Genomic DNA, 15,170 nt, shown 5'->3' on the forward strand with positions numbered 1-15,170 from the left:
AATCGATTACTCAATCGATTAGTGAAAATCAACCGATCAATTCAGAAATTCTCTGTGGGCATCCTTAAGTTCTGTAATTGATTGGCTTTTCATGGTAATCAATTGATGAACGTCAATCAATCATCCAATCGATTTGGAAACTCTCTGTTCACAAATTAGGTTCAAGTAATCGATTGGTTCAATTGATTAGTGAACACCAATTGATTTGGAACTTTGTCGCGATCTGGTAATCTCAATCGGTTGGCCCTCATGCTAATCAATTGGTAAACACCAATCGATTAGCCCAATCGATTTGGGAAACTTCGTTGTGATCTGACAATCCCAATTGATTGACTCTTATGCTAATCGATTGGTAAACATCAATTGATCATTCCAATCGATTTGGGAACTTCCTTTTCGCAATTTTGAGCATCTTAATCGATTGAACCCATATGGTAATCGATTAGCGAACACCAATCAATTACCTAATCGATTGGTAACTAAAAAATCTAATTTTTTATCACAATTTTTCAACCCAAAGAATCCTAAAACTGCGTCGCCAATTGTGTTCTTCGCGAATAATGTGAAAACCTCAATTCATTGATTAAATCTTAATCTATCCATCCATACTTCATTCAATGGATATATATCAATTTTACTCATCTATATGAAATCAAATGTAAAAATTGATATATATGTACCAAATTATTAAAAAATAATCGTCTTAAAAATTGATAATAAGTTAATTCTTAGCTCTGATACCAATTATAAAAATTATGATATACTAATAATGAATTAAAGTATGGGTATCTACAACAGAATTTAGTTATCATCGATTTCTAGCCCACCCTTGACCCAACCAGGTAGACTTACGCTCAACATCGACGCTGCCGTTCTTCTCGTCAAAGCTGGTCAAGGAATTGAATCAACATCCTCTGGCGAACTTGAAGAGGACGAGGTCGTCGAACGCGGTTGACATCGCGAAGGTGGCGATGGAGGTGGTAGAAGAGGAGGATGCTGCTGCGGCTGCGGAGAGGTGGCCGGAGTTGCCAGACAACAAGGAGTTCAATGGCGCGATCGTTGAGGCTCTTCTGGGCCCTGTTCTCGAGAACGAACAGAAGGGAGGAGGCGGCAATGGCGGTGGCATGGATTCGAAGACGAAGGCTGGGAAGAGATTGAGGATGTTTCAGGATTTAACGCAGGAGACGAAGAATCCAATAGCAGATTGAATGATTGATCCATGAACTCATGAAGGAATGGGGAAGGAGGTAAAATAACAATATGTAAAGTATACGAGGTAAATTGGATTATTTTTTAAATAAATAATATAATGAGGAAAGACTTCCAAAATATACGGGGTAAAATGAAATTTTCTCAAAGAGAAAAGAAAGGGGGTGCAGAGTGCATTGAATTGAGTCTTCCTATGCGACCGCATCGATTTCTCCTCTTCTTCTTCCTCCTCCGAAGCCTGCGCTGCGCCCTCGCCTCTCCCTCTCTCTCTCCCCTCTCTCTCCCCTATATATTCCTCTCGCTCGATCGCCAAAATGCATCGCATTTGTCGACTTCCTCTTGCGGCTTTCAGGTGCGTCGCGCTTGTTGAGGCTGCGAAGAGCCGCAGAAGCGAGAAAACGCGGTCTTCTTAGGGTTTCGAGGAGGAGGCGGAGATGAGTGCCTCGAGGTTCATCAAGTGCGTCACGGTGGGTGACGGCGCCGTCGGCAAGACCTGCATGCTCATATCCTACACCAGCAACACATTCCCCACGGTCAGTCTACAACTAATCTCCCTTTTCCCCCAATTCTTGGTGGTGCATTATTTTATGTTTGTATGATTTCCTCACCTGATTCTGAAATGAGGAAAGATCAAGAATCTTTAAGCTTTCTTGCGATTTCCTTCTCGTTAACTTCTTGTTTTGGATTCACAGGATTATGTTCCGACTGTGTTCGACAATTTCAGTGCGAATGTGATTGTTGATGGGAACACAGTTAACTTGGGTCTCTGGGATACTGCAGGTACCCTTTCTTCCTGCCTGCTTCTCCATTATTGTCTCCAAGCGATCTGTTCTAATGTGATGGTGTGAGGAACCAGGTCAAGAGGATTACAACAGACTCAGACCATTGAGCTACCGAGGTGCCGACGTCTTTCTACTAGCTTTCTCTTTGATAAGTAAAGCCAGTTACGAGAATGTGGCCAAGAAGGTAATGCTAGAGCAAGAAGTTCTCTTTGTTAAATCATTGTGTTCTTGCTTCACTTTGTCTTTTTTGGATTGCAATTGCCATTTTTCAGTGTAAAAAGTTATGTTTGTTGTAGTTCTATTTTTCTTGCTTCACTTGTTAATGCCTCACTTTGTTCTGGATTGCAACATTTCAATGTTTCAGTGGATTCCTGAACTGAAGCACTACGCCCCTGGTGTGCCAGTTATTCTCGTCGGGTCAAAGCTCGGTACTCGTAACTCTTTCATCGCATTTTGTTGAATTATGTGGCTGTATTTGTATAGATTCAAACTCCAAGCAACCTTTTCTGAATGTTATTTAGAAATCTTGTTGGGGGCATTTTGATAGGTAGGGATTGAAATTATGAGTAGTAAAAGCGTAATAAGATAGCATTTGATGTGTCGTTCGGAGTTGGGTACAAGTATATGATGCGAAGCTAAGTGTTGTATGCAACTATTTCTGAAATATTTTTGTTTGTGTTCAAGTAATCTCACCTAGGTATGGAGTTAAAAGGAAGATTGCGTCCAAGCATTGTTGAAGGGCATTTAAATGTAATCGTTTGGTTCTTGGCCAAGGACCATGTTTGTTAAAACTTTGTTCAATTCTAGAACTGCAACTTGAGAAGTGTTTCTGTCGATCATCTAGACCAGGTAGAAGCTTTTACTTTTGAATGCAGCAAGTGACTGTGTGTAGCATTGTTGGCAGATCTCCGTGATGATAAACAGTTTTTCATCGATCACCCGGGTTCTCAACCGATAACTACTGCTCAGGTACCAGTTGCAACCCATTTTAAGCTTGAACTGTTTACTGACACTATGAGGAAACCCATTTTAAGCTTGAGCTGTTTACTGACACTGTCTAGTTTATTGACAATAACTCTCACCATGATTCAAGGGGGAAGAGCTGAAGAGAACCATCGAAGCCCCTGCCTATATCGAATGCAGTTCCAAGACTCAACAAGTATGTCGCATCCACAATGCTACAAACTTTCAGATCGTAACATCTTTACTTATAAGTTTCCACTTTATTGAAAATATGATATGCAGAATATTAAGGGTGTTTTCGATATGGCAATCAAGGTGGTTCTTCAACCTCCAAAACAAAAGAAGAATAAGGGGAAGGGGCTGTGTTCCATTCTATGAATACGAAATGGATCACGGCCACCTTTCCTCATAGTGTCTAGTTTGATTTACAAAATTGGTGTATATTCAACTAACAACAGCTACAGCAATTCTTTTGTGATCATGGAAGCAAAAAGTCGCCCAGTAGCTATCTCGACATCTGAGGGTGTGGGGTGGAAAGAGCCAGTACCTGATGATGGTGCCCACCGTGAAGCTTGGCCTCAAACTTGAAGAAGCCCGGCGCAAAGCTCCTCTAGAAGAGGAACAACTCCTTCGAAGCACTGTGGGCATTGCTTTCGCTCTCCTCGCACACAAAGCAAGAATCATACCAGTAGACCAAATAGCCACCGCACGCTTACTAAATCTGAAACACATACATTGATGAAAGTACTGTCTTGATTGTAGCTTTGTTATCTTTAGTTAACTACATGGGGAATAAAGCTTGTGTTATGAAAAATACATTTCCATGATGGCTTTTAAGTTGCGTAGAAATGCTGCATTGGTGAAAATTTTTACGACCATCATGAAATTCAGAGTTGATTTTTGTCCGAAATACTATAATAGGAGTAAAAGGTGAAGTCGTCATCTTCGTGGCTACGCAAATCACAGAGGGTATTTGTCTTTGTGTAATGATTCTTTGCATAAAGGGGATCAAGTACCTGATGATGTATTTTATATCTGAAAATACTTCAATGATTGATGAAAGGGGTATTGATACCCTTTGCACAATTAACTTTTACTCGAAACACTTAAGATGATGCACAAACATATCTAAATGATCATTTGGTGAATCGATTAGAAGACAAATGGTCATTTCAAGTCAATAGTTAAAATTCCAATCAACTGAACCAATCTTATAGTCGATTCAATGTCGACAAAGAGTTTACAATCAACTAAATACTTAAATCAGCTCAATTTGCTATAGCTCTAGGATCGAGCTTGACCATAAACTTGAAAGCTTGATCTCATAATTTCTCACACTTTACCATCTTTCAGCCTCGTCTTCACGTAATTTCTCAAAACTCATCGCCTCCTGTTAGTCTTCTAAGTCCAAAGACTCTTTGTCTTATCGTCCTAGAGTTCATGCTGTCTTTAATCCAACAATTTGTATAAAAGTTGTTGCATCCACAACCTTTGAAAATCACTTGGGAGGCCTAACGATTAGAATTATCAATTTAACTAGATGCTTTATCAAATAATTTAAACGGATTGAATTAAAATTTTATTTATCAGTCCATTTAAATACGGGCTTAAATGAATTAGCTCGTGCGAATTGCTGATCTAGGCAGTCCGACTTGTGGTGAGCTTGGGTTACATCATGAGTTTAGAAATTTTGATTTCAAAATTTAAAATTAAAATTAAAAATTTAATGGGAACTGACCTCTTCACAATTCAAATTTAAAAATTCTAATTTTTCTATATTTTTTATTTTTATTTATTTATTTAGTGAGCTGATGAATTCACTTGTCTAACTCATAATTTACTTGAATTTGGTTGAAGATTTCCTAATTCGATCGGCCGACCGGTCTTCCACCAGGTCGGACGGCTCAAATAAGGATAGATGACATAAATATTTTTAAGACAATAAAAAATAATAGTAAAATTATAAAAAAAACCATTTTTAATTAATATTTATTTAAATTATAAAAGGTAAAATGATTAAAAAATTATATTAATGAGAAAAGAATTGTAAAATTATACGGAATAAAATGAAATTTTCTCAAAGAGAGTAAATTCTACGGAGCCTTCCAATGCGACCGCCTCTACCGCTCGATTTCTCTTCTCCGCCACTGCTTCTTCTTCCTCCTCCGAATTCTGCGCTGCGCCTTCGCTTCTCTCCCTCTCTCCCTCTCTCCCTCTATATATTCCTCTCGCTCGATCGCCGAAAGGCATCGCATTGCAGACCTTCTCTCTTTAATCCTTCTCCTGCTTGTGGCTTCTCTCGGCTTTCCCTTTCTGGCTTCGGCTGACGAACTTGGGACTTCCTCTTGCGTCTTTCAGGTGCGTCGCGCTTGTTGAGGCTGCGTGGAATAAGGGTTCGAAGATCCGCAGAAGCCAGAAAACGCGGTCATTTTAGGGTTTCGAGGAGGAGATGAGTGCCTCGAGGTTCATCAAGTGCGTCACGGTGGGCGACGGCGCCGTCGGCAAGACCTGCATGCTCATATCCTACACCAGCAACACATTCCCCACGGTCAGTCTGCAACTAATCGACCTTCCCCCCCAATTTTTGGTACATTTTGCTGTTCGTATGATTTGACATGGGATGAGGAAAGATCAAGAAAGCTTTCCTCCCATAATTCTTTGAGATCTCTTGCAATTTCCTTCTCTTTCCACTGCAGATGTGAGGGGATGAACAATGATTATGCCCAATAACTTCTTGTTTTGAATGCACAGGATTATGTTCCAACAGTCTTCGACAATTTCAGTGCCAATGTGATTGTTGATGGAAACACAGTTAACTTGGGTCTCTGGGATACTGCAGGTAACTCTTTTGACGAATGGCCATTGTCTATTTCTCTGTTCTAATGTGATGGTGCGAGGGACCAGGTCAGGAGGATTACAATAGGCTGAGACCTTTGAGCTACCGAGGCGCCGATGTTTTCCTACTAGCCTTCTCCTTAATAAGTAAAGCTAGCTATGAAAATGTGGCCAAGAAGGTAATGTTTCAATAAGAACTGACAATTGCCATTCTTCAGTGTAGAAAAGTTATGCTTGTTAAAGTTTTATTCTTTTGCTTCACTTGCTGATGCCTCATTTTCTTTCTCTGGATTGCAACATTTCAATGATTCAGTGGATTCCTGAACTGAAGCACTATGCCCCTGGTGTGCCAGTTATTCTCGTCGGGACAAAACTCGGTACTCGTAACTCTTTCCATGCCTTTTGTTTAAATTATATGTCTGTATTTATATAGATTCAAACTCCAAAAAGCCTTTTCTGAATGATACTGTGTGAGCCAATGAAACTTTATGTACACTTAATGGATGCTACTGGGCACTATCCCAAGTTCCTCTCTACAAAGAAGTCAACTTAAATTCTTGAGTTGAAAAGGCATAATAGAATAGCATTTGATGTGTTGCTCCTAGTCATGGATCAATGTCTGACATTGATGCAAATCTGACTCAAATGTTCTCCACGTTGAGTGTCATCTATCAACATTTGAATGTTGTAAACTTGAGGTTTTTCTTGACCAATGACATTCTTTGTTAAAGTTTGTTCAATTCTAGAACTGCAATTTTCCGTTATTGAGCTAGAGCAAGAGGACTTTCTGTCAATCATCCACTAGATCCATGTAGAAGCTTTTGGTTTTGAATGCCGCAAGTGATTGTGTGTAGCTTTGTTGGCAGATCTCCGCGATGATAAGCAGTTTTTCATCGATCACCCAGGTTCTCAACCAATAACAACTGCTCAGGTACCAGTTGCAACTGATTTCTGAGCTCGAACTGTTTACTGACACTGTCTAGCTTATTGACAATAACTCTTGCACGATTCAAGGGGGAAGAGCTGAAGCGAACTATTGAAGCCCCTGCCTATATCGAGTGCAGTTCAAAGTCCCAACAGGTATGTCGTGTCCCCAATGCTACAAATTTTCAGATCGTAACATCTTTACCTATAAATTTTCACTTTATTGAAAATATGATATGCAGAATGTTAAGTCTGTTTTCGATATGGCTATCAAGGTGGTTCTTCAGCCCCCCAAGCAGAAGAAAGCTAAGGGGAAGGGCCTATGTTCGATTCTGTGAATACTTTTGTTCCAGAAAAATGAGCATTCCTTTTAGTGTCTAGTTTGACATAGAAAATAGATTTATATTCGACTAACAGCCGTAGCAACGCCTAGAAGAACAGATAAAGTAAAAAGGCCACCGAAGCTAGGAGCGGATGAAGAAGCAGTACCTAATGACAACACACACTATGAAGCCCACCCCAAACCCGGAGAAGTCTCACGCGGTGCTCACCCTCCACTCCTTCCAGAACACCATCATAGTGATTTGGGCGTTGCTCTCGCTCTTCTATTATCCTCCTTCCCTTGTTGACGGAGGCAGTGAGGCGTGTGGATTGAAATAACGGTGATCATGGCGGCGACGGCAACATGATAAATTGAACCTACTTGGTGCTTTGTGATCATGGTGTATATATTTTCAATCTCTACTTAGTGCTGCGTTTAATTTTATTGGCCATTATAAGATTGACATTGTCTCAAACACATAACTTTGATAATTCTAACTATTTTAGTCACTAAAACTTGATGATTTCCTCTTCTCTTTGTCGAGTGGAGTATCAATAGACTTTGTTGCACGAGTAGATATGATGTTCTTAATCATGTAAGGATAAATAGAACCTCCCGCTAAACCTTTAAATAGAAGCTCTTAATCCCAAGTTTCTTGATCCTTTACAAATTCTCCACACACTATCAAGTCTTCAATGTATAACTCTAAGAGATATCAAACTAGGAAGAGAACAACGAAGACTTGATTAGTAGTAATAAAATAAGATAAAATTTATTTAAGCATAAATAATGATATAGCAGGGGATATAACTCAATGACATAAAACTTGTAGGATAAGACTTGTACAAGTCTCTTGTAATGCCATTTAAGTTGTAGAACGCTCCATTGGTGAAAAATGTTATAGTCATCGTGAAATGTGCAATCGAATGATGATTGTATAAGCATACACGAATGATATTTTCTTGGAGGATATGGCATTTTGCTCGAAACATTTTAGATGAGCATATTTGAATGATGTAATAAAGTAACATATAAGCATACATAATTTGTTAGAACTGATAGCTAGAGGGAGTGGGAGTGGGTGAATAGTTCCTTCCGCATCGATTGAATCTTGTGTTAGTCTACAACACGGAAACAAAAACAAAACACTACAAAAGAAAAGGCAAGCACAAAGACAAATTAATTTTACTTAGTTCACCGCCTCCCAAGGCAGCTACATATAAGGCCTAGTCCTAACGACTATCATCACTAACCTTCTCCTTCTCGGATATCTTTCGAAGGCGGAGAAGCCTCTGACAACCTATTTCTTGTAACAAATACAAGCAATACAATCAAATACAAAGATACAAATGGATTTAAAGTAAAGCAACTTTATAAATGAAAATTTCACTTTGAATGCTTTTTTATATTGCTTTGGATTATCTCTTGATGGTAAGAAATACAACATTTCGTCTCCAAACCCTCATGAACCAGCGTCTCAAATTCTCTTCCAAATCCTCATTTATAAGGTTGCTTTCAAGTTGTTTTCTGCCTAATAGTCGGTTGCTAGACACCATCAATCAATTGTTGTATTGTGATTTCGACCGTTGCTTTGATCTGTCAGCTTAACGACTCATTTCTTGCTGCATTAGTCGATTGCTAAATATTATCAATCAATTGGTGTGCTTACCGATTGATTGATATTCCATAGCAATTGATTGGTAATCCTAAATATTGGGACTCGACCAATCAATCGATTACAAAACCTACTATATATTGCTACAGTGCTAGCAATCACCAACAATCAATTGATAGCCAACTAGATGAATCGCACAATTGAGTTCCAAACTCTCTGTTTGTTACTATAGTGTTGGTAGTTGACCAATTGAACCCCGCAGTTGAGTTCCAAACTCTCTGTTCTAGCAATCAATTGGTACTCGACCAATTGAACCCTACAATTTGTAGGATCATAGGGGGGGGGGGGGATGAATCACATGAATTTTAAAATTTGTTCTTTTTCGGCTTTTTAAAACTGAGTGCGGGACAGAATACAATTAAGTAAGCAAGAATAAAAATAAAACATAAGCAGTTTTACTTGGTTTAGAGCCTTCGACAACTCCTTCTACAAGACTCAAGTTCTTTGGATCTTTCCGATGGATAATCCACTAACCAATCATAATCAAATACACAGATGAACAAGAAGTGTAATAACCTACACTTCTTTTATACAGTAATTTAAATGACTTAAGAAAATATTACCAACACAAATATGAAGAATTGATTAGCTGGGGTGTTGGAGTTGATTCATCTGTAGTAGTTAGATGTAGCAGAATCGCAATACAGCAGTAATACGAGGTCGGAGCAGCCAAACAATCAAGGAATCGTGTAGAACATGTGTTGGATATTGGGTTTTAAAATGATTACTACGGTTTTGCAAGGAAAAATCGAGGTGCCATCAATCGATGAAAGTCAGAATTGACTTCTAAATCGAAATCTATGTTTCGCGTAGATGAATCTAGACTATTAATTTGCTCAAAATCAATTACGGGTGAATGAGAAATTAATTGTTTAAAGTTAAGCCCAAAATAACGTTAAGGAAGTAAATGGGGAATAGTTCCACATCTGAAAATTCCAAGAGTGACTGCTTCCTTATAAGTACTGCTGTGTTAATGAAGTTAACGTAAAAAGCACAAGTGCTCTCTTCCCATGGGCGATCAAGTGAGCCCGTCACTCGTACACGCGTATGTGCGCAATAGGCGTTTTGTTAGCGCACTTTGCACTTCAAATTTATGCTCCAGGTGATGATGACATGGCACTCGGATGACGTGTCATGTGCCTATGTGCACTACAACAAAAATGTTAAAAGACAACACCCCTACGACAACGATTTTAAGAGAAAATGTTGCGTATTTGCTCAAAGACAACGGTTTTTGCCAAAACCGTTGTCTTTGAACTCCCCATTTAATATAAAAGACAACAGTTTTGTGAAAACTGTTGTCATTGAGCGACTTCTTTTTAAAACAACAACACTTTTTACAACGGTTTTATAAACTGTTATCTTTAAGCGTGTTTTTAGGGGCAACGACAATAGTTTTGATAAAACTGTTGTCTTTGACTTTATTTGTTTCGTCATCCCCCCTGCAGTTTTGCTTTCCCTCTCTCCGAAAATCTTTTTAGCGCCGTGTTTTCCCCTTCGCATTCTCGAACCCTAAGCAATTTTTCATTCCCTCTCCCTTTCCCATCCCCCCACTTCGCTCTCTCTCTGTTCCATGGTGTGATGTGGACTGCAGTGTGAGAGCTGGAACCCTTGCTCGCTTCCTGTCTAGCGATCTCAAGGTCTAAACTTGTCGCAAGGTGTGGTTTTGCTCACGCTTTGCTCCCATTTTTTTGTCTTGTTTCTTGGGTTTCATCTTAGTTCTGCTAATGTCTGGTCTGGGAGGGCTAGATCTGCGTTCCTTGTGCTTCGATGTTCATAATCCGGGCGTGCAACATTCTTTTCCAGCGTGATTTGTGTTATTTTGGGGCTTGCGACTCGTCTGTCGTCGAAAGATGGTATTTTTATGTATTTGGGGTCGATTTATCAGTGCTCTTTGTCTTTTTCTCCATATCTTTAGTTTCTCTTGGATTGATGAGATTTTTGGGGTTCCTTTAAAGAGAAAAAACACATTTTTCTCAACGATCTAACGTCCCAAACCAGGTTGTATCTATCCTTTGCGTGGTAAAAGTTCCTTGATCTGCCGATCCTACGGAGGGACATTGTTTCTTGATACCTCTCGTACTACTTTCAGAATAATGTTACAATTTCTAAGATCTTTATACCATTTTTGTTTCATGCTGATGCGTTGTTTGAGTTAAAATCTTTATCTATTCGAGATGTATGAGATGCATAGCAGTTTTAGTCCATTCCATTGGAAATGCTTGCAAAATTTGCTTGTAAATTTTTGTTCAGGGAGTCTGGCTACATGGATCAGAACTCTATAAAAAGCTATATCTGTATTAATGTTCTATTTTGATTCTTGGTACTTCCTATAAAGGACGCATTTGGTTCATTTTGTTGCTATACTCTCAAATGCTCTATTCTCAACATTCAAGCCAACTTTCAAACATTCTTATTTTTGGTTGTGTGTAGTTTTCATTTTGAACACAAACTATCTCACAGAAAGCATGCCTTTTCAGCCATACTTGCTTTTCATTTCGTTCCAGTACATTCATCTCAAACAGACTGATAGACTATTTCATAGTTCACCAGGTACTGCTTATTTATTTATACTGGCTATATCTTCATTTTGTTTGTTTATTTATTTATTTTAAGCCTCGTGTACTGCTTATCGTGTGTTCATATATTTGTGTCATTTTATTTTACAAGTTCTATGGTTTCTGAGCGCTATGGAGAGAATGATTTTAAGTAGGTTTTTGTTTAGAAGGTAGGAAATGGTGAGTTTCTCTTATTCAACTATTTTCTAATATTCCACAAGTCTAGTTCTAAATAGTAAACATATTTGCTTCTGTTCTCTACTGCTTATTGAAATTTAGTTGTAAATGTATTGATAGATATGCAGCTATACAAGCTAATGTAATGTGTATTTGCTGGAAGTAATATCGATATAAAAGAAAATTCTGTTATATTTTGCAAGAATCTCCTATTTATCTTACTATGCTCTTCCGCTTTCTCTCAGCATTCCTCTTGTCTTCTCTCTTCTCCTCCACTTTCCATCATCTTACTTGATTGCTTTGGTATACTTTTCCTTCCTCAGGCCCCTTGTCTCCCTAATTATTCTCACCTTCTTTCTAGTTTCTTGACTTCTTGTTCTTTCTTTCCTACGTACCCTCTTCTCCCTCTTCTCTTTGTAACCACTGACATTTACCCTTCATCTCTTATAAAGCTTGGCATTTACCATGAGTAGGGTTGAGCACATATCTATTTTCAGTTTGTAAATTTTCAAACCAAAACTAGATCAAACAAAATTACTAAGATTTTTGAACTGAACTGAAAGTTTCATTTTGGTTTAGTTTAAACCAACTAATAAGTATATATATATATATATATATATATATATATAATAGAGCAATCTTTCTATTTAAATTACACCCATATGTGAATACATATGCATGTGTGTGTATATGGACTATGGAGTTATTCCTAAATACATATAATGTGATTGTGAGGCTACTGAGTAAAGAAGGGTGAAAAGGATTGATTTAGGAATACATGACTATGTTTTTTGGTTTTTGAATAGTAGTTATGATGTAAATTAATGGTATATTGGGCTATACTTGGTTCTTTCACTCTGCTGGCTTGGGTAATGGAATCATAGATACTAGCCAATGCATATAGTCCTTCGTATTCAAAATTTGGCCTGATGCAGGGCCTGTAAGATGTTTTAAGTTTTGGTTTCTTTACATCTTGTCTCATGTTTGTGACAGACTAGCCCTGAAAATTGTGTTTCTAGCTCTTGTGTATTTTTGCTAACTTACAAATCTGACAATTTTCATAATTGCATCATTTTCTATTTATTTCAAGTTTTTGACCTTTACTCTAAATAGCAATTACAGAAGACTTCTCTTGTCCTTTTTGTTTAGTGAAGTGTGCGAGCTTTAAGGTAATGTACATGATTTTTCTGCTTCTGCATTGTTTTTACTACTTTTGTAGCAAAGGTGATTACGCTCACCCTAGACACCCTTCACAACTTGTCTCCAAGTTCGGTGAAGGGTGATAAATTACGAGTTAGCTTATAGCCGACTGCCAAGTTAGTTAGGTGGTGGGAGGTGTTATTTATACTACTTGGTTTCGTATGTGGTGGTGTTTTCTGCAGGGTCTCAGATACCACTTGAACTCTTCTCATGACCTATTCAATTTTAAGTTTTGGGTTCGTAAGCTTTTGGAATTCTTTTTTGTATATATGTGTTGTGTCAAGCATAACATGTATTGTTTGGCTAATCTTTCCTCAGGTAACTGAAGAGTATCAAGCTGTAAATGTTTCTGTGAGAACTAATGTATGGAATTTTGAGGTTAGATTCCATTATCCATACCTTTTCTTGAAGTTCTGTGATTATACTTCTATTAAAATCATTGGTGCTGATTAGCCTGCTTATTATGAAAATGCTAAGTAGGACTTACTGTGATAAAAATTTATCTCCTGATAAAACTTGTTGCATCGTATAATTGTAGGTAAGTATGGAAATGAACAGGAAGAAAGGTCTTTAGACCTATTCTGACTCATCAGACATTGAGTTATTCGTGGTAGAGAAGGTAGAGAAGGCTGGCTTAAATATAATAAAGCTACTTTGCTAGTTCAAAGATGACTGGTCTGATAGAATAAATCAATTCAAGATCTAAGTTACAATTTTTTATTTATTTCTACTAGGTATTAAGTATGTTATCTTGTTAATTGAACATTTTGTGAATTTAGTTATAGATATTGTCGTGGTGTCCTTATAATTTTATTTTTGTTTTGTCAATTAAACTTTGCCTCCAGGAAATAAGCTCGTCGTATAGTGATTAAATTCGGCTGAGTTAGTAGACGGAGTTTGTAGCATGTTGACTGGAATTATGAGCATGTTTTATTTTTGTATTACGTATTTCTAATAGATGGAGTTTGTAGCAGTATGATTGGAATAAGCTCATCGTATAGTGATTTTGTGTAGATTTTTCTCTTTCGTTTTGTAGACATTAAGTGTTGTCATGGAATTCTAGAAATCCTTCTCTCATGTCCAGATATTAGAGCTATGCGAAATGTTTATTCTATAGTTATAGTTCAAGCAGTACTTACTACAATTCTCTTTTTTCTTATATTTTATATTTTTCTTTGATAAGTTTTGTTTAATTTTTCTCTTGCAGGTATGTAACTCGGGCAATTCATGTGGCTTGAGATTTTAGATGCAAGGAGTGAGCTTCGTTAGGTTGTAGATTGCCTTGCTAATGTGTAAAAGCCATATGGAGAACAGTAATGGAAAACATGTGATTTATGGTTTGATACTACTAAATTTGATGAATACAACTCATTTTGTATGTTTTGTATTGGTGGTTTGCTTATATTAAAAATATAATTGTTGTTTGGTATTATCATGTTACAACATGAACATTAAAGACAACGGTTAGAAACGTTGTAAAAAATACATAAACCACAACGATATTTTTTTTTTGTGAAAAGTGATAAAAGAAAATGGTTTTATTAGTTGTAAAAACATATTAAAATTATATTACAACAGTTTATAACGGTTGTAAAATACAAAATGAGTAAATACTATCTACCACAACAGTTTATATCTGTTGTAAAAAGGGTCTACCACAACGGTTTATATCTGTTGTCGAAATTATCTACCACAACGGTTTTAAAACGTTGTCGTATCCTTCGTAAACAAATTTTGAGCATATAAACAACAACAGATAAAAACCGTTGTCAAATGTCTACAAAGACAACGGATTCAAAACCGTTGTCATAGGGTAATACATTCTACAACGCCCTCAGTTACAATAGTTTTTTGACCCTACGACAACGGATAATATCCGTTGTCGTTTGCAGTTTTTGTTGTAGTGGTGGCATGGGAGAGGGAGATATGACTGTGCAAAACGAATGGCAACTGTTGGATAAAAGAGGGTGATGGATCATAAGTGACACAATCTGGAACGTTGATCACGCAATCTGACCATTGGCGACCGACCTGATCTGAAACGTCAAATTGAATTAGTTAATCTAGCGGTTAAGATTAAAAGACGATCTGAAGGGTTACAACCCTTCAGATATGAAAGCTCAGATCAAAGGCTATCTGAAAGGATACAACCCTCTAGATTAAACGACTCAGATGAATCCTCACCGAAAGGTACCTCACCTCTTTGTCTCTATAAATAGAACTCTCCAGATGTTGGAAAAAACATAGAAAAACAAGTACAAGAGAAAAACAAATCAATTCATTCATCCCATCTTCTGCATTCGGAGTCCAAAATGCCTATGAGAAGGTTCGTCGATCTCGAAATTTGAAGTGCTGTAATTTCGAGATAACGTCATTGTATCTTGGAAAACGAATTGCTGCTATCCGTAAGCACCTATAGCGGAGCAATATCATTTTATGGAGATAGTGTTGAGCACTAGCCTCAACGATATCCAATATCAGTTTGCATCCTCCCTGCGGCAATCCTCGACAGTGTCGATAGTCGT

The 15,170-nt window shown here is 37.7% G+C and overlaps 2 protein-coding genes across 7 annotated transcripts; both read left to right on the forward strand.

The window, feature by feature from the left end:
* Positions 1-1,370: 1,370 nt before the first annotated feature.
* On the forward strand, positions 1,371-3,768 carry LOC122009359 (rac-like GTP-binding protein 6). Of its 6 annotated transcripts, none has more exons than XR_006119541.1 (7): positions 1,371-1,742; positions 1,902-1,989; positions 2,066-2,175; positions 2,356-2,419; positions 2,896-2,960; positions 3,053-3,150; positions 3,419-3,768. XR_006119541.1 is itself a non-coding variant. In XM_042565478.1 (7 exons), exons 1-7 carry the CDS (start codon positions 1,644-1,646, stop codon positions 3,473-3,475), a joined length of 549 nt encoding a protein of 182 aa, XP_042421412.1. In that variant the 5' UTR covers positions 1,371-1,643; the 3' UTR covers positions 3,476-3,768. The 6 variants fall into 6 exon arrangements, 4 of the variants coding, with proteins under 4 accessions (XP_042421412.1, XP_042421410.1, XP_042421413.1 ...); XR_006119540.1 differs by lacking the exon at positions 3,419-3,768 and adding an exon at positions 3,237-3,378; XM_042565478.1 differs by having other exon boundaries at positions 3,085-3,150.
* A 1,249-nt stretch (positions 3,769-5,017) lies between these two features.
* Positions 5,018-7,541, forward strand: LOC122009361 (rac-like GTP-binding protein RHO1). Its single transcript, XM_042565482.1, has 7 exons — positions 5,018-5,502; positions 5,706-5,793; positions 5,859-5,968; positions 6,103-6,166; positions 6,656-6,720; positions 6,804-6,869; positions 6,956-7,541. The coding sequence occupies exons 1-7, from the start codon at positions 5,404-5,406 to the stop codon at positions 7,049-7,051; spliced, it is 588 nt and encodes a 195-aa protein (XP_042421416.1). The 5' UTR covers positions 5,018-5,403; the 3' UTR covers positions 7,052-7,541.
* The last annotated feature ends 7,629 nt before the right edge of the window (positions 7,542-15,170 follow it).

This window comes from Zingiber officinale, chromosome 8A (assembly GCF_018446385.1).
Source record: "Zingiber officinale cultivar Zhangliang chromosome 8A, Zo_v1.1, whole genome shotgun sequence".
Taxonomy (NCBI): Eukaryota; Viridiplantae; Streptophyta; class Magnoliopsida; order Zingiberales; family Zingiberaceae; genus Zingiber; species Zingiber officinale.

What these genes read in the sequence shown, in the direction of transcription:
- LOC122009359 (XM_042565476.1), top strand. Translation starts at nt 1,644, where the DNA reads ATGAGTGCCTCGAGGTTCATCAAGTGCGTCACGGTGGGTGACGGCGCC. An exon ending in GGGTCTCTGGGATACTGCAG is followed by an intron (nt 1,990 to 2,065) that starts GTACCCTTTCTT and finishes GTGAGGAACCAG; the next exon opens with GTCAAGAGGATTACAACAGA. An exon ending in TCTCGTCGGGTCAAAGCTCG is followed by an intron (nt 2,420 to 2,895) that starts GTACTCGTAACT and finishes CATTGTTGGCAG; the next exon opens with ATCTCCGTGATGATAAACAG.
- LOC122009361 (XM_042565482.1), top strand. Translation starts at nt 5,404, where the DNA reads ATGAGTGCCTCGAGGTTCATCAAGTGCGTCACGGTGGGCGACGGCGCC. An exon ending in TCTCGTCGGGACAAAACTCG is followed by an intron (nt 6,167 to 6,655) that starts GTACTCGTAACT and finishes CTTTGTTGGCAG; the next exon opens with ATCTCCGCGATGATAAGCAG. An exon ending in AACCAATAACAACTGCTCAG is followed by an intron (nt 6,721 to 6,803) that starts GTACCAGTTGCA and finishes GCACGATTCAAG; the next exon opens with GGGGAAGAGCTGAAGCGAAC.